The 22878-nt window shown below is 29.2% G+C and overlaps 1 protein-coding gene across 2 annotated transcripts in view; it reads right to left on the bottom strand.

Moving 5' to 3' along the window:
* The window catches only part of LOC145293156 (actin-like protein 6B), a 177960-nt gene that overhangs the window by 120156 nt on the left and 34926 nt on the right, over window positions 1-22878 (bottom strand). For both annotated transcript variants that reach the window (XR_013869675.1, XM_080139606.1), the window contains exon 5: window positions 16674-16780. Coding sequence is in view for 1 of the 2 variants with exons in the window: in XM_080139606.1 (XP_079995732.1) it covers window positions 16674-16780 (107 nt within the window). In the remaining variant the exon portion in view is untranslated. The remainder of the gene's footprint in view (window positions 1-16673; window positions 16781-22878) is intronic.

Below are 22878 nucleotides of genomic sequence, written 5' to 3' on the forward strand. Positions count from 1 at the left end.
TAATTGAGAAAACATTTCCAGCTATAACTTAGCTGGAAATCTTGTGAAGTAGGCCTTTATGCCATACTCTATCAAAGGTCTTTGATATGTCAAGAGCAATTGCCCCAGAAAGGAAGCCTCCATAGAGAGATTCACTAATCCTATGAGATATAATTGTTAGCACATCTGCTGTAGATCTAGCGGAATGGAAACCATATTGCATGTCACTAAGAAGGTTATTTTTGCTGAGATGGTTAACTACTTCTCCATTTAACACGGATTCCAGCAACTTACTCATGACGCACAGGAGGTTTATTAGTCTGTACTGAGAAGAAGATGATCGATCACCTGAATTCTTAAATACAGGGCATATTGGTGAGGTTTTCCAGGGTGTTGGGAAGCAATTCTCTTTAAGACAATGCTTAAACAGCTTTGTAAGTATGGGAACTAGTTCTGGTTGAAGCTTTTTCAGCGTTATAACTGAAATGCCATTAGGGTCAGTTGCTTTACTGGAATCAAAGTTTTTGATTAGCTTGGCAACATCACGCACAGATATTTGTATGTTGCATAGTGCGTTTTCTGATAAAAGAGGAAATACGAAGGGTTGACAGCCTTAGTCACATAGGGTATTGCAAAGTTCTTGGTAAAGAGTTTGGCTTTGTCTGATGCTGATGAGATTACCTCAGATCCATTGATGATGATTGGGATAGAGCACATGATTCTGTTTAGGATCCTGTTTGCTATTTGCCAAAACTGGTGGGAACCAAGCCGCTGCTTAGCTACTTTGAACTAAACGGACTGAGCATATAACCCTCTCGCATTCTTTATTACTCTTTTACAGTGATTGCTGGCAGTCCTAGAATCAGCTTTAGTCTCAGTACAGCTTCATGTTTTTCGTTTGATCCTCTTTCTATAAAGGCAATATTATCTTTTTTAAAATTTCTTCTCTGTATAATATATGTCATTACTCCCCCTCTTCTGAAGAGAAGCATTTGGCTTCGAAATGCCATGGTCTAAAGAGGTTTCCCTATCCCAAAATATTGTAGTTCCTTTTGAACTGAAAGCATAATAAAATTTAATTGTAATTTTTTTTATCCCTTTGTTATTTTAACTTATTCTATAAACTTAATTTATGTTTTTAAATGTATTTATAGTGTATTTTAAACCACATTTCCAAACTCCCATTCTTATCTGAATTCATTTTAACTGGAAAGTCTACTCCGCATGTTATACAATAAAATATAATGAAATTTTGTAAGATGGATTTGCATTTTAAAAAAAGCTTAAATCTTTAAAATTTTAACCATCACTTAATCTATCTTTAAAATAAATATTAATAAAAAATGAAATTTATTTTATTGTATTATTTTATTCCATTTCTATATTCTGTGCTATCTACCCTCCTGAAACTGTCATCACATGTCATTTGTTTGTAATATACTAGTTAGCAATATATGTATATACACAATAGAAACAGTGGGAATACGCATCTCTTTTCTAGCATTCATCATCTTTGGTAAATGAGTTTGTATGTTTTAAATTATTAATACAGAAATCAAAGATTATAGTTTCAATTAAGTAAAAGAAGGAAGTATTAAAATCAAACCACACATTTGGCTCTTAAGGCAGATCCTCCCTTCCTCTTACTGCTCTCAAATAAACGCTAATCTTTGCACCCCAATTTATTCCACATGGAGACACTGGTCTTTTAGCTAGACCAGCATGAAGAACACCAAGTTAAGTGCATCTATTTATCTGTGTTGTGTCGAACCTCTTTATGTAGATCTAGTCCTACCATTTCTTCTGTTTTCTTTGCTTTATATTCTCTTACATATTCAAATAATCATTAATATCCTAATCATTTATTTTAAAACAAATTAGTTGCTAGAGCAAATTGATACTTGAAAGATAAAATTTCTTGTAAATGTTAGAATGGAATCTATCTCCAAAAAATGAAAAATAGAGAAAAACTTTAAAGTAAGATACTCAATATCTTCATCCATGCAGAGCGCAGAAATACCTGGTGTAGAAACCAGGCGTATGGTTAACCCTCTCGGTGTGATGTACCTGTAGATCTTGTCAGATCATCCATCTAAGAGAAAAAAAACTCTGATAAAAGAAAGCGAGGCCTCTTCAGTCATGGTTGACAACTTTCCTGGAGCTGCAGACTCGAACAAATTCCCAGCTAGCAAACGTAACTTGCTTAAGGAGTAGATAGGCTCTTCCTATCGCCGGCTTTCACACTTCTTTGCCAGAGGTACAATACCAGGGACTCACCAGAGTCACTGTGCTTGGCCTTATTTCCTGACTAGGACATTGAACTCTGTTCCCCTATTCCCTATTTTAAATTTCTCTCTTTCTCTCAGAAACTGAGAAATTTTGCTTGCATGCCACTTGTGCTCACTAGACTTGTTTGGGCCGGTCTTGTTTGAGAAGTTGAGGGTAACTGATTGACAGTTTGTCTTGCGGTTGTTTCTGACTGACAGTACAGGTGCCCTATCTCTTTGGTAACGCTTAGACTGGCTGCTCTATCATCAGATGTATAATATCAGGATAATTGTAGTGCCATGTTGCACATGGAAAGGGACCCTGCTGGTATATCTGGTTGGCTTTCATGAGACCACACATTCTAGTCTGGACTCGGTTAATGGACCACTGTGTGTATATACGTGGCGTCAAGACAGGTCCACTTTGCTCAACACTCTTCCCCTAACCTGACATAAAACAAAAACTTAACTAAATGACAACTCAAATAAATATCACAATAAAACCAGACAACCACCCAAACAAAACCAATTCACCTTCGCCCTTAAGGCTCACTTTAACAAATATCCGTGGACTTAGAAGTTATATATATGATGTAGAGTCTTCTCTTTTAGTAAACTCCCCGGATATCTTAGCATTAAGTGAAACAAACTCACACTCTTCAATCCCCTCCAACTACTTTAACATTGCAGGATACCTCCCTCTTTGCCGTAAGGACTCGGATAGATGTATGCATGTGCTTAGAGTCTATATTCGTAGCACATTCCCTTAAACTAGAGAGAAAAATCTTGAATCGGATGGCCAGGCTTTTATATGCTTTCAACTAACATTTCATCATTGCGTTGGTTACATATATTTTCTCTGTCGTTTTTACTCAAGTCAGGATTATACCCTAATCGATCATGTCTCTGCACTCTCCTTGGATAGTAACGCCCAAATACATGCACTTGGTGACTTTAATGTTGACCATAAAAATTGGCTTGGTTTCTCAGGTTACACAGATGTAGCTGGATGCTCCACATAGCTTCTCTATAGCCCATTCCCTCACATAGACAATAATGTTTCTAGAGAGAAAAATATTGAATCGGATGACCAGGCTTTTATGTGCTTTCGACTAACATTTCATCACTACGTTAGTTACTTATATTTTCTCTACTGTTTTTCATCAAGTCAGGATTGTACTCTAATCGATCATGACTTTGATAGTATAGATGCAGCACTCTCCTTGGATAGTAAGGCCCAAATACATGCGTTTGGTGACTTTAATGTCGACCATAAAAATTGGCTTGGTTTCTCAGATTACACAGATGCAGCTGGATGCTCCACTAATAGCTTCTCCATTCCCTCACATAGACAGTAATGTTTCCAACTGGCCTACCAGATCATGAACCTCAGCAGGTTTCACTTCTAGACCTATTCCTCACCACAGTACCTGAGGATTGTGTGATTAATGCCCACAGTCCACTTGGAAACGCAGTGGTATCAGTTGACACCTATATACATATATAAAAGCGAAAATGTATGTATGTGTGTATGTTTGGATGTCTGCTAAAAACTTTCGACAGACACGATGAAAATTCACAAACTCGGTATCACATCAAAGCTCCATCCTTTGCTCGAAAAATTGGCCAAAAACGTTAACTTTTTCATCCCGAAATCGACAATTTTCGACAGGGGGTGGGGGGGTCAACAAAAACGGTTCTCTCGTAACAATGACCGATTCTACGCATGCGTCAGATGACGTCGTGACCTGATTTACTTTAAATAGTTGAAAAACCGAACTTCATGTACGTCGCTTTAGCTCAGTTGCTTAAGTCCTTGGTTCATTATCTAAAAGTTTTGGGTTTGAATCGTGGTGTGAGATGGTTGTTTTTTTTTTTTTCGATTTTTTAAATTTAAATATTGAATCAGTGTTATTTAAGCCATTTTTCACGTAACGTTCGTTTTTCTGTTTTTTTTTTTTTTACTTCGCTTATTCTTAGTGACAACCAAAAACACCCGGGTACCCACCGAGTTTTTAAATTTTAATATCGAAACAAGCTTATTTAAGCCATTTTTCATGTGTTCATTTTTCTGTTTTCATCGTTTGTTTACCTTACGTTAGTTTTTTTTTCCCCGCTTAAGTGTTAATGTTGTTTTCTTTTTTTACTTCGCTTATAACAAACAAACCTACGTCGTCGTCATTGCCCGGGTGTTTGTAGTGGTGTTAAATAAAAAAGAACTCGTCGGAGGGGGGATCGAACCCGAAGTCAGCCAGAATGAGTCAGTGAAAGATGTTTGAATTTATTTAAGAACGAAATTGACAGGTGCTTATGCACTTATGTTACCGTGCTATTTTTTAAAAACTATTTTCAAATTAAATTCCAGTTTCACAATATCTTTTTTATTTTTTTGTTAGGTGAAAGTAAAGAATAGTTAACAAAACAACCTTCCCTCCCATGTTAAGAATGGGTTTCTAAATAATAACATTATTTCAGTATGGTAGCATAAGTGCACAAGTACCTTTTATTTTTTATATATTTGTTTTTTTTGGGTTTTTTTACCACTAAAAAACACAATTCTACCTTAAGTACATGTAAGAAGTTATAAATACAATGATTAACAGAAACGCATGTACTTAGTACATTTTGTTGTTTTTTAACGCTTTTAGTACATGTGTTTCAGAAGTTTAAAAAATATGACTTGAGGGCTATCAACTACAATTGAAACTAAAACATTTACCGTTCCAGCTCAAGTTGTCATTGTTTGTGCTATCAAGAGATGGATGATAAAATATTAAAAATTAAGTGACTTTAACCTATAACTGTATATTTGCGCATGCACATTAAGCAACAGGTTTAGTCAACTTACTCCTGCCAAGGTCAATTTATAAATTTTTTTTGACCCCTTAGTAGTTATTTTTACCAATTAAAAACCAAATCGAATTTGTTCCACAGGTCCAAATCACCTATATATTAAGTGTCAAGTCTGTAGACAAAAAATTGAGAGAGAAGTTTGGTAGAGACTGTTCCACATACACACAGACAAGCATATGTTAGAATTTTTTCATCCTAAATTTTACACAATTATGCACAAAATATGCAGAAATAGAACTGAGCGTAATAATAAAATGAAAGCAATCATCCAATAAGAAACTAAATGATTAAAGTTCATTTTTCAAAAGAATATGCAAATTAATTAACCTTCATGAACTCACTCTCATATCCATGACTGAATTATATTAGTTCATTTTAATAACTTTTGCATAGAAAAATAGACTTTCAATATCAATGTCAGTGAAAAAAAAAATTGAACTTTATCAGCATATAAATATAAAAAAGTGAACTTAGAGCAGGAAGTAAAAGATAAAAAAGAAAACCATATGGAACTGAATATTAAACAAACTAATCAAATTAAATTGTTTTTTAATTGTAACAGAATATCTAGGAATATCTTTAGAGAATTCCTTATTTCCAGACAAAGATAAAACGTTTCATAAAAAAAGCTGTTCTCTCCAAAAGAAGAAATGGCACTACAACCACAATCAACTTTTCGAGAAATTTAGATGATTTGAGATAGTGATATTGGAATTTAAATTGATGATCAAATAAATATTTTCAACACATGTTGCAATAAGATGTTCGATTTAACAGTAGATTTATATTAAAGGTTCTAAGACATCAATCCCAATAGATGAAAAATTTTGTCCTTTTATTTTTCTTAATTTGGTAAAAAAGATGAAGAAAAATTTTTTCAATTTTTTTTAGTCAAAGTTTTTAAGATAAAGAATTATTATAATAAACTGATTTATTTAAAAAGTTTGCTTGTTTTGTTCGTTATCACAATTTATAATTTTTGACATCCTATAAATATAGAAATCATTGGAGAAAACTATTTTTATTTTTACATAGGCATCATCACTTATCAAGGCCAAGAGGCCACTCGAGGGTAAGGGTTAAAGAGTGGACAGTAGACAATTGGACAATATAGTAATCGTTAGTCATGGAAATTTGCTAAATTTGTTAACTTATATGGAACGGCTCATCAAAATGTTTACGTTAGACTTGAAGACAACCATATTGTAGTTAGCTGGAAAGCAGGAAAACAGAAAGCAATTCCATAGGCGTGCAGTTCTAAGAAAGAAGCTTTGTTTAGGAATCTACGTTTAGGTTTAGGCACAGATAAAGAGTGGGAGAAATTATTGATAGTATTTTCTGCTAGACGGGTGTTTCTTGTGAAGTTTGGTGAGGAGGGGGGACTATAGATTGGAGCTCAGTTGAATACTTGCCATGAAAATAATGATAAAGTAGAGACAAACTTGCAACATCTCTTCTGTGAGAAAGAGATTGCAGGGAAGAGAAAAGGTCCTCCCCTATGAGGCTACAAAGTCTATTTTGAACACTCTATCAAGGCAAGATAAGTCCTTTTTAGCAGCTCCTGCCCAAATGTCGCAACAGTACTCCATTCTTGGATGTACCTGGCTCTTATATAGATATAGAGAGAGAGTTGCATCAGTAGTGAGGTATCTCTACTGGATCAATAGAAGGATCCCACTACTTTTCCAATGACCTTGGCAATGGATTTAATGTATGTGTTCCATTTCAGATCAGGAGTAAAAGTCAAGCCCAGAAGCTTGCCCAAACATGAGGCTTCCCCAAGACGAGAGCCATTCATTTCAATTGATGCCAGATGGGGATCAGAGCATTCATGACGTAAAGATAAAAGCTTGGTTTTACATGCATTAAAAGTAACAAGCCACTTCTTTCCTCATTGTATCACTTGCTAGGGATCAGAGGAAAGAAAGAATCTGAGAGAACTTGGTCGTTTACGGTCTTTGATGTGCTACCATAGATAGTAGTGTTATCAGCATAAATATCTACGAATGATGTAAGGATGTGATTTGGAAGATCATTAATGTAGATCAGGAAGAGAATTGGGCCCAGGATGGACCCCTGAGGCATTAATACTTTGAGCTTCTGCTTTCTGCCCATCAACCACTACTCTTATGAACCTATCGGAGAGAAATGATTTAATAATTGAGAAGACATTTCCAGCTATACCATAGCTGAAGATCCTGTGAAGTAAACCTTTACGCCATACTCTATCAAAGGCCTTTAATATGTCAAGAGCAATTGCCCTAGAAAGATTCTATGAGATATAACCGTTAGCACATCTGCTGTAGATCTAGCAGAACGGAAACCATATTGCATGTCACTAAGAATGTTATTTTTACTTCACTATTTAATAGATTCCAGCAACTTACTCATGACGCACAGGAAACTGTGGAAGAAGTATTTAATTCAATAGAAAATGTTTTACTATTCCACTATCTCTGCCAACATATCTTCTCATGATCGTCATATTCAGTTTAACATTTGTTTTACATGCTGGCACGTGGCCTTTAGAAATTGACTTCCAAGTGAACATATGTTTACCCAGGTCTTTTTTTTTTTATCTACCTTTCTTTTAAGTTCATCCTTATTACTTCCTCCCAGGTTTTCTGTGGTCTTTTCCTACAAACTGAACCTGCCACCTTAACTGTTTTATATCCATTAATCCAAGAATTCTCATCCATTCTTTCAACATGATCATATCATTAAAGTCTTCTGTTCTGTACACATCTCTCCAGATTTAATTTTCCTCTGAGCTCATCAGAACTAAGTCTGTTTTTGATATTCTTTTTACACATCCATCGTACCATTCTCATATCATTTCTCCATGCACCTAATATCCTCAAATCTCACTGGCTAAGTTCCACTTCGATATATCATCACATTGTGTACATATAGATAGACCCTTTTCTTCGTTGATAGTGGTAACACTTTGCTGGTTAGTAATAGCAAAACTTCTTACTTGAACATTTAAGCTGTCACTGGACATGTTAATTTTAACATAACTTTGAGCATTTCTTGCTTGTACAACCCTAACCAACCATTCATTTGACCCTAGTAGATAATTTCTGTTGGCATTTTCTCAAAAAACAATGGCAAAATCGTTAGAAAATGACCTCCAGACTATAATGGAATGGGGCCGTAAATAGATGATAACATTTAATGCTAGTAAAACTAAGCTGCTCTTCTTTAACAATTACAAGACCCCCTATATCCATGACAAATAGCACCCTGCCTGAGAATTCTACCTTCAAACTCCTCGGCTTAACATTTGTGAGGAATATGAACTGGAACAAATACATAGAGGACATTGCAAAGGCTGCTGCAAAGAAGGTGGGTTCCCTCTATCAAGCTAGAAGACTACTCACACTTGAGAGTATCCTGTACCTCTACAAGGCCACCATTCGCCCATGCATGGAGTATTGTTGCCACATCTGGGCTGGTGCATCTACCACTAGTCTCTCCCTCTTAAATAAAGTTAAAAAAAGAGTTGTCAATCTAATCGGTCCCACTTTATCAACTAAGCTCCAGCCCCTGTCCCATCGCCGCAATTTTGTATCACTGTGCCTGTTTTATAAATATTTTAATGGAATATGTTCTGATGAACTCGTTTCACTTGTACCCCTTCAACATACATATCCCTAACAAACCTGCTGAAAAAAGATCTCACCCCTTCACTGTTGATGTCCCTAAATGCTAGAAAGCTTTCTATTCTAATAGTTTCTTCCCTCGAACAGCTAGACTTTGGAATTCCCTTTCTCCTGCCTGCTTCTCTGGCTGTACTGACATGCAGAAGTTTAAATGTAACATAAACAAATATCTTGTTAATCTTTCCTAGACATGACCCCAAATAGTAGCTCTTTATGTCCAAGTGGCAATATGGAGTGAACATGAGTATATAAAAAAAGCTTTCTTCAAATTCATAAAATCAAAATACAGGGTTTTCTTCTTAAAAAGGTAAATATAGCCTCAGTAGTCTTCAACCACAAAACTAAATTGCATTTTATCTATGATTATCTTTTCTTATATGCTTATCTATTCTTATATGATTATCTTTTCTTATATGATTATCTTTTCTTATATGATTATCTTTTCTTATGATTATCTTTTCTTATATGATTATCTTTTCTTATATGATTATCTTTTCTTATATGCTTATCTTTTCTATGCTTATCTTTTCTTATATGCTTATCTTTTCTTATATGATTATCTTTTCTTATATGATTATCTTTTCTTATATGATTATCTTTTCTTATATGATTATCTTTTCTTATATGATTATCTTTTCTTATATGATTATCTTTTCTTATATGCTTATCTTTTCTTATATGCTTATCTTTTCTTATATGATTATCTTTTCTTATATGATTATCTTTTCTTATATGCTTATCTTTTCTTATATGATTATCTTTTCTTATATGCTTATCTTTTCTTATATGATTATCTTTTCTTATATGCTTATCTTTTCTTATATGATTATCTTTTCTTACATGCTTATCTTTTCTTATATGCTTATCTTTTCTTATATGATTATCTTTTCTTATATGATTATCTTTTCTTATATGATTATCTTTTCTTATATGATTATCTTTTCTTATATGATTATCTTTTCTTATATGATTATCTTTTCTTATATGCTTATCTTTTCTATGATTATCTTTTCTTATATGATTATCTTTTCTTATATGCTTATCTTTTCTTATATGCTTATCTTTTCTTATATGCTTATCTTTTCTTATATGATTATCTTTTCTTATATGCTTATCTTTTCTTATATGCTTATCTTTTCTTATATGCTTATCTTTTCTTATATGATTATCTTTTCTTACATGCTTATCTTTTCTTATATGATTATCTTTTCTTATATGCTTATCTTTTCTTATATGATTATCTTTTCTTATATGCTTATCTTTTCTTATATGATTATCTTTTCTTATATGCTTATCTTTTCTTATATGATTATCTTTTCTTATATGCTTATCTTTTCTTATATGATTATCTTTTCTTACATGCTTATCTTTTCTTATATGCTTATCTTTTCTTATATGATTATCTTTTCTTATATGATTATCTTTTCTTATATGATTATCTTTTCTTATATGATTATCTTTTCTTATATGATTATCTTTTCTTATATGATTATCTTTTCTTATATGATTATCTTTTCTTATATGCTTATCTTTTCTTATATGATTATCTTTTCTTATATGCTTATCTTTTCTTATATGATTATCTTTTCTTATATGCTTATCTTTTCTTACATGCTTATCTTTTCTTACATGCTTATCTTTTCTTATATGCTTATCTTTTCTTATATGCTTATCTTTTCTTATATGATTATCTTTTCTTACATGCTTATCTTTTCTTATATGCTTATCTTTTCTTATATGATTATCTTTTCTTATATGCTTATCTTTTCTTATATGATTATCTTTTCTATGATTATCTTTTCTTATATGCTTATCTTTTCTTATATGATTATCTTTTCTTATATGCTTATCTTTTCTTATATGATTATCTTTTCTTATATGATTATCTTTTCTATGCTTATCTTTTCTTATATGCTTATCTTTTCTTATATGATTATCTTTTCTTATATGATTATCTTTTCTTATATGATTATCTTTTCTTATATGATTATCTTTTCTTATATGATTATCTTTTCTTATATGATTATCTTTTCTTATATGCTTATCTTTTCTTATATGATTATCTTTTCTTATATGATTATCTTTTCTTATATGCTTATCTTTTCTTATATGCTTATCTATTCTTATATGATTATCTTTTCTTATATGCTTATCTTTTCTTATATGATTATCTTTTCTTATATGATTATCTTTTCTTACATGATTATCTTTTCTTACATGCTTATCTTTTCTTATATGATTATCTTTTCTTATATGATTATCTTTTCTTATATGCTTATCTTTTCTTATATGCTTATCTTTTCTTATATGCTTATCTTTTCTTATATGATTATCTTTTCTTATATGATTATCTTTTCTTATATGATTATCTTTTCTTACATGCTTATCTTTTCTTATATGCTTATCTATTCTTATATGATTATCTTTTCTTATATGCTTATCTTTTCTTATATGATTATCTTTTCTTATATGATTATCTTTTCTTACATGATTATCTTTTCTTACATGCTTATCTTTTCTTATATGATTATCTTTTCTTATATGATTATCTTTTCTTATATGCTTATCTTTTCTTATATGCTTATCTATTCTTATATGATTATCTTTTCTTATATGCTTATCTTTTCTTATATGCTTATCTTTTCTTATATGCTTATCTTTTCTTATATGATTATCTTTTCTTATATGATTATCTTTTCTTATATGATTATCTTTTCTATGATTATCTTTTCTTATATGCTTATCTTTTCTTATATGATTATCTTTTCTTATATGATTATCTTTTCTATGATTATCTTTTCTTATATGCTTATCTATTCTTATATGATTATCTTTTCTTATATGCTTATCTATTCTTATATGATTATCTTTTCTTACATGATTATCTTTTCTTACATGCTTATCTTTTCTTATATGCTTATCTTTTCTTATATGCTTATCTTTTCTTATATGCTTATCTTTTCTTATATGATTATCTTTTCTTATATGATTATCTTTTCTTATATGATTATCTTTTCTTATATGCTTATCTTTTCTTATATGATTATCTTTTCTTATATGCTTATCTTTTCTTATATGATTATCTTTTCTTATATGATTATCTTTTCTTATATGCTTATCTTTTCTTATATGCTTATCTTTTCTTATATGCTTATCTATTCTTATATGATTATCTTTTCTTACATGCTTATCTTTTCTTACATGCTTATCTTTTCTTATATGATTATCTTTTCTTATATGATTATCTTTTCTTATATGATTATCTTTTCTTATATGATTATCTTTTCTTATATGATTATCTTTTCTTATATGCTTATCTTTTCTTATATGCTTATCTTTTCTTACATGCTTATCTATTCTTATATGATTATCTTTTCTTACATGCTTATCTTTTCTTACATGCTTATCTTTTCTTATATGATTATCTTTTCTTATATGATTATCTTTTCTTATATGATTATCTTTTCTTATATGATTATCTTTTCTTATATGATTATCTTTTCTTATATGCTTATCTTTTCTTATATGCTTATCTATTCTTATATGATTATCTTTTCTTATATGCTTATCTTTTCTTATATGCTTATCTTTTCTTATATGCTTATCTTTTCTTATATGATTATCTTTTCTTATATGATTATCTTTTCTTATATGCTTATCTTTTCTTATATGCTTATCTTTTCTTATATGATTATCTTTTCTTATATGCTTATCTTTTCTTATATGATTATCTTTTCTTATATGCTTATCTTTTCTTACATGCTTATCTTTTCTTATATGATTATCTTTTCTTATATGATTATCTTTTCTTATATGATTATCTATTCTTATATGATTATCTTTTCTTATATGCTTATCTATTCTTATATGCTTATCTTTTCTTACATGCTTATCTTTTCTTATATGATTATCTTTTCTTATATGATTATCTTTTCTTATATGATTATCTTTTCTTATATGATTATCTTTTCTTATATGATTATCTTTTCTTACATGATTATCTTTTCTTACATGATTATCTTTTCTTACATGCTTATCTATTCTTATATGATTATCTTTTCTTATATGATTATCTTTTCTATGATTATCTTTTCTTATATGATTATCTTTTCTTATATGATTATCTTTTCTTATATGCTTATCTATTCTTATATGATTATCTTTTCTTATATGCTTATCTATTCTTATATGATTATCTTTTCTTATATGCTTATCTTTTCTTATATGCTTATCTTTTCTTATATGCTTATCTTTTCTTATATGATTATCTTTTCTTATATGATTATCTTTTCTTATATGCTTATCTTTTCTTATATGCTTATCTTTTCTTATATGATTATCTTTTCTTATATGCTTATCTTTTCTTATATGCTTATCTTTTCTTATATGATTATCTTTTCTTATATGCTTATCTTTTCTTATATGCTTATCTTTTCTTATATGATTATCTTTTCTTATATGCTTATCTTTTCTTACATGCTTATCTTTTCTTATATGATTATCTTTTCTTATATGATTATCTTTTCTATGATTATCTTTTCTTATATGCTTATCTATTCTTATATGATTATCTTTTCTTATATGCTTATCTTTTCTTATATGATTATCTTTTCTTATATGATTATCTTTTCTTATATGATTATCTTTTCTTATATGCTTATCTTTTCTTATATGATTATCTTTTCTTACATGCTTATCTTTTCTTACATGATTATCTTTTCTTATATGATTATCTTTTCTTACATGATTATCTTTTCTTACATGCTTATCTTTTCTTATATGCTTATCTTTTCTTATATGATTATCTTTTCTTATATGCTTATCTTTTCTTATATGCTTATCTTTTCTTATATGCTTATCTTTTCTATGCTTATCTTTTCTTATATGATTATCTTTTCTTACATGATTATCTTTTCTTACATGATTATCTTTTCTTACATGCTTATCTTTTCTTATATGCTTATCTTTTCTTATATGATTATCTTTTCTTATATGATTATCTTTTCTTATATGATTATCTTTTCTTATATGATTATCTTTTCTTATATGATTATCTTTTCTTATATGATTATCTTTTCTTATATGATTATCTTTTCTTACATGATTATCTTTTCTTACATGATTATCTTTTCTTACATGCTTATCTTTTCTTATATGCTTATCTTTTCTTATATGATTATCTTTTCTTATATGCTTATCTTTTCTTATATGATTATCTTTTCTTATATGATTATCTTTTCTTATATGCTTATCTTTTCTTATATGATTATCTTTTCTTATATGCTTATCTTTTCTTATATGATTATCTTTTCTTATATGATTATCTTTTCTTATATGATTATCTTTTCTTATATGATTATCTTTTCTTATATGATTATCTTTTCTTATATGATTATCTTTTCTTATATGATTATCTTTTCTTATATGATTATCTTTTCTTATATGATTATCTTTTCTTATATGCTTATCTTTTCTTATATGCTTATCTTTTCTTATATGATTATCTTTTCTTATATGATTATCTTTTCTTATATGCTTATCTTTTCTTATATGATTATCTTTTCTTATATGATTATCTTTTCTTATATGATTATCTTTTCTTATATGATTATCTTTTCTTATATGATTATCTTTTCTTATATGATTATCTTTTCTTACATGATTATCTTTTCTTACATGATTATCTTTTCTTACATGATTATCTTTTCTTACATGCTTATCTTTTCTTATATGCTTATCTTTTCTTATATGATTATCTTTTCTTATATGCTTATCTTTTCTTATATGATTATCTTTTCTTATATGCTTATCTTTTCTTATATGCTTATCTTTTCTTATATGCTTATCTTTTCTTATATGCTTATCTTTTCTTATATGATTATCTTTTCTTATATGCTTATCTTTTCTATGATTATCTTTTCTTATATGCTTATCTTTTCTTATATGCTTATCTTTTCTTATATGCTTATCTTTTCTTACATGCTTATCTTTTCTTACATGCTTATCTTTTCTTATATGCTTATCTTTTCTTATATGATTATCTTTTCTTACATGCTTATCTTTTCTTATATGCTTATCTTTTCTTACATGCTTATCTTTTCTTATATGCTTATCTTTTCTTATATGCTTATCTTTTCTTACATGCTTATCTTTTCTTACATGATTATCTTTTCTTATATGATTATTTATTCTTATATGATTATCTTTTCTTATATGCTTATCTTTTCTTACATGCTTATCTTTTCTTATATGCTTATCTTTTCTTATATGCTTATCTTTTCTTACATGCTTATCTTTTCTTACATGATTATCTTTTCTTATATGATTATTTATTCTTATATGATTATCTTTTCTTATATGCTTATCTTTTCTTATATGATTATCTTTTCTTACATGCTTATCTTTTCTTATATGCTTATCTTTTCTTACATGCTTATCTTTTCTTATATGCTTATCTTTTCTTATATGCTTATCTTTTCTTACATGCTTATCTTTTCTTACATGATTATCTTTTCTTATATGATTATCTTTTCTTACATGATTATCTTTTCTTATATGATTATCTTTTCTTACATGATTATCTTTTCTTACATGATTATCTTTTCTTATATGATTATTTATTCTTATATGATTATCTTTTCTTATATGATTATCTTTTCTATGATTATCTTTTCTTATATGATTATCTTTTCTTATATGATTATCTTTTCTTATATGATTATCTTTTCTTATATGATTATCTTTTCTTATATGATTATCTATTCTTATATGATTATCTATTCTTATATTATTATTTATTCTTATATGATTATCTTTTCTCATATGATTATATATTCTTATATGATTATCTATTCTTATATGATTATCTATTCTTATATGATTATCTTTTCTCATATGATTATCTTTTCTTATATGATTATCTTTTCTTATATGATTATCTTTTCTTATATGATTATCTTTTCTTATATGATTATCTTTTCTTATATGCTTATCTTTTCTTATATGATTATTTATTCTTATATGATTATTTATTCTTATATGATTATTTATTCTTATATGCTTATCTTTTCTTATATGATTATTTAGTCTTATATGATTATCTATTCTTATATGATTATTTATTCTTATATGATTATTTATTCTTATATGATTATCTATTCTTATATGATTATCTATTCTTATATGATTCTTTTCTTATATGATTATCTATTCTTATATGATTATCTATTCTTATATGATTATCTATTCTTATATGATTATCTATTCTTATATGATTATCTATTCTTATATGATTATCTATTCTTATATGATTATCTATTCTTATATGATTATCTATTCTTATATGCTTATCTTTTCTTATATGCTTATCTTTTCTTATATGCTTATCTTTTCTTATATGCTGCTTCAATTATTCTCTTAACCAATTTCAGGATTTGAATTTGTATTTCGTTTATTTTTGATTCATTGTCATTTTATTGCTCAAACAATATTTATATTTGGTATCTGTTTAACTATCCTAAATGCAGCATTCGTTTGGTCATCCCTTTGTAGTATGTCTGGAAATACTAGATTTTCCTTCTAGCTGTCGTCCTCTTTGCCAACTGATAAATCTCATATCAGTTATTTTGTCTTTGTAAAATTGTTATTTCCATAAAATTAATTTTACCATTGAGATCGAACTTATGACTATTTTAATTATTTATTCGAACAAACATATAAAAGTTTTTATACTTTTACTTTAAAAGATGAAAGTCTGAGAAAATATTTTATTAATTTTACAATTAGTTATATAAATATTGGAAGTTATAATTCCAAATTGTATAAAAATACAAAAAGAATTTTAGAAATGTCAAAACAGTTGTTTCAGTTAAATGGATTACTGTTTTTTTTGTTAATAAGAATAACTTACTTTAGATTGTATGAGATATGGTGGAGAAATTTCTATATCTAAGTCTTCACATAGCTTTTTGCTCTCCATAATGATGAAATCTCCAGCCAGCGGAGACTTGACAATTGCTACAAAAAATAAAATAAAATAACTTGATGCTTTAAATGAAAAAAAAAACAAAAATAGTCAAAAACAAATTTTGGTTTTCAATGATGAAAAATAAAGTATGACACCAATCAAAAAGTTTTGCCAATTGAAACTTAAACCTTAGCAGCAATACAAACAAATGATTACCAGTAAAAAAATGAAGCCTGATATTTTTTGATTCTATGAAATATTCAGAGGCAATTCAACTTTTAGGAACCAGTTCTCTTAGAAATTTATATTTTAATTGCTAAGTTGGTGCAAAAATAATGTCGTTTTTGACGTTCAACTTCAAAAGATCATAACTCCTTTCATAATAAACTTCATTAATCGAAATAACAACCATTAAAATCAACACATTTTTGCCAATGAAAAACAATTTTATTTATTCCATGAGCATAGGGATCCAAAGTTCTGGAAGCGATGAAGTCATTTAAGGCTGATTCAGCACCATCACGGCTTTTGAAGCATTTTTCGCACAGAAAGTTGTCAAGATGCTTGAAAAACTGATAATCGGTGGGTGAGAGGTCCGGTGAATATGGTGGATGAAGCAGAGTCTTGTAGTCCAATTCATTCAGCTTGAGCAACATGCGGGCGAGCGTTGCCATGGAGGAGAATTCATCCCTCATATTGACCAATCTCTCGGGCACATACGTTGGAGCTTCTGGTGCATTTTTTCAATTTGTCAGCAGTACTTCTCCGCCGTAATCATTTTGCCCAGATTCAAGGAGTTGTGATTGATGAAACCTGCCGCAGACCACCACACAGTCACCATAACCTTTTTTGGTGCAATTTCGGCTTCTGGGAAGTATTGTGGAGCTTCTCCAGCATCCAACTACTGTGTCAAATATTGCCAATTGTTGTAGAGGATCTACTTCTCATCACACGTCACAATCCACTTCAGAAATGAGTCATTTTTGTTGTGCAGAAGACACCTCAAAACGACAATGCTTTTTGACTTCCGTTTGCTTTAAATGGCGAACGAGTGGTCAACTTCGAGTTCAACAACAACATCTCAAGTGGTTTTGTGAGGATCGACTTCAATTAAGGCTTTCAAATGTTCATTATCAACCGCAGTCGGCTGGCCGCGACCATCTTCATTTTTGAGGCTCTTGTCACCATTGCGAAATTTCTGGAACCACCGTTGTGCCATACGTTTGTTAGTGGTTCCTGGGCCAAACACATCATTGATATTACAAACTTTTCAGCCTAATTTGAACTGGAACAAGAAAATCGTGCGTATTTGAATTTTGTCTATGCTGTTGAAAAGCCTGAAAGAAAAAAAAAACGAATGAAGAAATTGAGAACGGTAACAAATAACACGATTCGATAGAGCAAAAAACGCGCTTCAAAATGGTATATAACATGGCTATATATATCAATGAATTAATTCAGAAATCATATATAAAAGTAACATATGTGAGAAAACGATAGTTTTTGCACAATCTAATGCTATAAAATTACTTTTTACCAAATTACAAATATTTTGCTATTGATGTGGTTTATCTATTTTATGACATATCAACTTTTATATTGTTGTGTAATAATTATTATGCATAGTTTATTAAACATGTTCATTATAGTCAGCTAACATACTTCCTAACTTCAGTTGTAGTGCTACCAGAAGCGGTGACAAGGCAAATCAGTTACTTCACTTTTATTAGCAATACACACAGATGATAAAATGCTCTGAATAATTACGGATTCCAAGAGGGTTCTTCTAAAATCGTCATATGTTAAAAACCAAAGCACCTTAAGACCTCAAAATACTACAGTTTTCTTTGAAAATGAATATACTTTCAAATGAATTAATAAATAATAATGTACATTATATAAATTTAAGAGTTTTAAGCAAATAAAGTGATAAAAATGTTATCATAAAACTGTGTTTTCAGTAAGATTTTGTAATGACCCCCCCCCCCCGATTTGTAAATGGTCATACCATGTTTCTCTTAAGAATTTCATCATAAAATTTGGAAATTAACTAGAAGGGATATCACTTAATAGATTTGGGCGTCCAAAACTGTTACTTACAGACACTCACTGTTAAATAAATCAATCGTTTTACTATATTTATCCATTAAAAATAAAATTGTAACCTGCTTTCTTTTGTGGTACCGAGCAATTTAAAATCATGATACCAGGAAAAAAAAATCATTCCGTTTTAAAAGAAAATCTAAAAACGATCTGAAGAAGCAACAGTAGCAGCATTAATATCAGCGATAGTATTACTGCAAACAAACGTGTTTTTGGTTTCGTTTTTTATTCCAGAACGATTTGTAAATTTAACATGAAAATATGAATATAAAAAAAAAAAAAAATGTTCTTACATATTTAGTTGGAGTTCATATTATCAGAACATAATTAGCTTAATTAGAGCTATTCGGTTATCAGAATATATAATTAAAGCAATCCCAACCAGTCCAGCATTACTTTTGGTCAATTTTAAAAAATATAGTTGAAAAGACAAGAAAGTAAGCTTCGTAAATATGTAACGTGCACTTTTATCCATTACATTAGTTTTTAACGGTGAATTAAACAGTGTTTTGTTTTGAAAAAAAGGAAAATGTGAAATATGATTTTTTTGCTTTCCGTGTGTAAGCAGTACCTCCCTCTATCCCAAATATATTTTTTTCATTTTTTTCACATTTTTTTTTTTAGTGGAATATAATCGAATGGACACTAATCTATCCAATTATATAAAAAAGAAAATGCAAAATCAATATTTAAATATTTGTTGGAGGTGCTCAGTTTCTAGTTAAGTTTTTATTTACTTGCCTCCCTACGAGTACTGTTAGACACACGGTCAGTTTTTAATGTGAGGAAAATCTGCTTTCCCAAAAAAGGGCAATCTGGATAGAAACAAACATAAAAATTGTCTCAGTCATGAAGGATTTCTCATTCACTGACAGAACAGAAAAGGCGAAGTGTAGCATCAGAATACTACACTGTGATCTTGGCCTGAAGTCCAGGTAAAGAAATAAGTCTTAAACTGGAAAGTTTAACAAAATAATATCCCACTCGAACAAGAAATGTAATTGAAAATAAAAACTAAATTTATCCAAAATTATCTTTAGCAGAAAGTGTTTTTTGATATTTAAATAAGTAAGCAAAAAATATTTAATAAGTTTTTCAAATGTCACGTTTTCTGTTAGTGATGTGACTTCTTTTAAATGAAATTTATTTTTGTCTGTTTGTCATAATTCTTGTTAAGTTTCACACCCTTCGTTTACATAAATTTACATATTTCAAAGTAATTTGATGTCCAAAATCTAAGGCATAACATTTTCCAAAGCCAATAATTATGACCCACTAACCATAAATATCGGGGTCAAACGCCCTTAAAAAAAAAAAAAAATAAAATAAAAAAAAAACTCCTTTGATCCTACCTCTAACCCTAAGTATGAGTGGTAAACCTCCTCCTCCTAAAACTTTCTTTAACCCTAACAATGACGCAAAGTCCAATTGGAAAGATCCTCACCAAACAAAGTTCTTTGGTAAGCTACATATAAGGGTCTTAAAAAAAAAAAAAAAATACGTAAAAATTTTTTTTAATTTAAAAAAAAAAAAAAAAAAAAAAAATCCTTCCTTAAAGAAAAGTACACCCACCAAAAAATAAATTGGTCAGCTGTCCTAAAACGCTAGAATGGTCTTGAAATGGTGAATTATTTTGCATTAAATTTATGTGAAACTAACCCCCACTAAAATTGTTTTTGTTTTGTTGGTCCTCCGATTTATCGGAGAGGGACCAATATTTTCAGTGGCATCCGTGCGTCCGTCTGTTAGTTCGGACAATTGCCAGATAACCATCCATTAGTTTTCCTGAAATTTTGCCACAAATTGTATTTCATTAAATAGATATGCACGGTAAAAAATTTTTTTTGCAGGACTTTTAGTGCTAAAAACGCCCCTTTTTGTGGCTCTTTTTTCATATTTCTCAACAAAAACTTGATATGTCTGACTATATAATGGTTTTTCACAGTGGTCAACTCAAATATATATGTGTTAAGGCCTGAAACTGCACCATTATTTATTTACACTGCGATTTGGTGTCAAAGAGGTCCAAAATGCCCCAAAATGGCCAAAACTGACACATAGCGTTTGATCCATGCATTAGATTTTCCTGAAACTTGGCCAAAATGTGGAGGCCATTGTTCTTAATATAAATTCAGTATGGGTGACCCTGGCAAAATTCTGGTTCGCATCCCTTTGCGATTTTAGGGCTAAAAAATAATGCCTTTTTGGAGCTCTTTTTTTATATTACTCAAAAACTTGATATGTATGGAAAACCATTATATAATGGTTTTCCATGGTGCTGAATTCAAATATACATGTGAAACTGCACTGTTTGTCCATTTTCACTAGGATTCTGCATTCCAGGAACTCAAAAAACGGGTCACAAATGCCCCAAAAGTGCAAAAAAAAAAAAAAAAGACGTTTGCACAATCCATTAGATTTTTCTGAAACTTTGTGAAAATGTGAAACCAACATTGGCCTTTCACACTTCTCATATTCATAATTTTTTCACTATTTTTTGTGGCGTCATCTCACATGCAGCACCAGAGGGGGACCACGCAGCTTGTTTCTATCAAATCTTCAGGGTGTTCACACATAATTTTCCTTAGCTCTATCATCAACCCAAAGTCAGAGTGGTAACTTGCCCATCTCTCATAATTGCACTAAGACCCTCTTAAAACCACACATACTCATCTTACAAAATAAAAAAATTAAAAAAAGACGAACAGGATTTATCTCCTATAGAAAAAGAAAAAAATAGTTAACTGCATTAAATGCTAGAATGGCTCAAAATGGAGAATCATTTTACATAAAATTCTAAAATAATACATATTTATCTTTCATTAAAGGTTTTCCAAGGTATTCACATGTAATTGTCTACAAAGGTAAAATCGCATATTTTGGAGAAGTGGTCAGGTGGGGTGGGGAGTTCACAGAAGGTATTAATCTACAATAATACCAAAGAAATATGGCAATATATTCAGTTTTAAATAGTCCTAGATTTCGATTTCACTTATTTGTACATAAAAATGCATTACAATTCAATTTTGAGTTATCTAACTTTTCTTTTAATGGATATATGACATTTTTAAGGAATTGCAGCATATTTATGTGCATTTACTGCAGATTATTTGGAACCATTCATTTCTGGAAATTTTCAGTAGCATATTCTAATTCCTAGCATAAAAATACACTTATATGCTAAATTTCATTGCTTAATCTTCTGTTTTAACAAAGATATAGCATTTTTACTGAAAAAAAATAGTGTAAAAAAAATGTGACAAAACACATAGATCTTAAAGAGGAAAAAATATCCAAACATGTGAGGCACAAAAATAGTCATAATTTCCTTAATTTTAATTGGACTTAAAAAATTTAAAAAGATTGTTTCTTAGCTCATCAAGCTCTTTCTATAGATACCAATATTGAAATATTTTAAGCCATTTCAATTTTTCCATGTGTATTGCTACTTTTATTGTATTTCTATTGTGAAGCGATTTATTGAAATACAATTTAAGAAAAGAATATTGAAAAGTATACAATAAAAATTTAAATTATGCAGATAAAAATAACACAATTAGTCTTTATTTGCACTTTTAATAACAAAATTTTAAAAATAAAAGGTTTTATTTTATAAGAAATATGTTTATGAAATAATAAAAATAAGTTTGTTTTTTTTAAATAAGTTTTTTATTTGAATTTATATAATAAAAATATGCCTATGAAAGTATAAAAATAAAATTATTGAAATCAAAATAAAATTTTAAGCAGTATGAAAAATGTATCCTAAAATAGTTTTAAAAGATTTTAAAAAGTGTTTTAACCGTACCAGACTGAGTTACCAATATACCGTAATTTTCGAAAATGTTATATAATGAGTTACGATGTGTTTTTGTGTTGTTAGGGAGCAAAAAATAGCTACCCAATCGCTGCTTAGCCTCGATTTGAAGTGAGCATTCCACAGCTTGCCTTGGACTACAAGTACATGAGCAGTTACAACAAGAATGACTAGATGACCCAATCACAATGCCACTATAGCTGGCCCTGACACCTCTTCACCAAATTC

Source organism: Euprymna scolopes, chromosome 14 (genome assembly GCF_053919585.1).
Source record: "Euprymna scolopes isolate OS-2025 chromosome 14, ASM5391958v1, whole genome shotgun sequence".
In the NCBI taxonomy this organism is placed as follows: Eukaryota; Metazoa; Mollusca; class Cephalopoda; order Sepiida; family Sepiolidae; genus Euprymna; species Euprymna scolopes.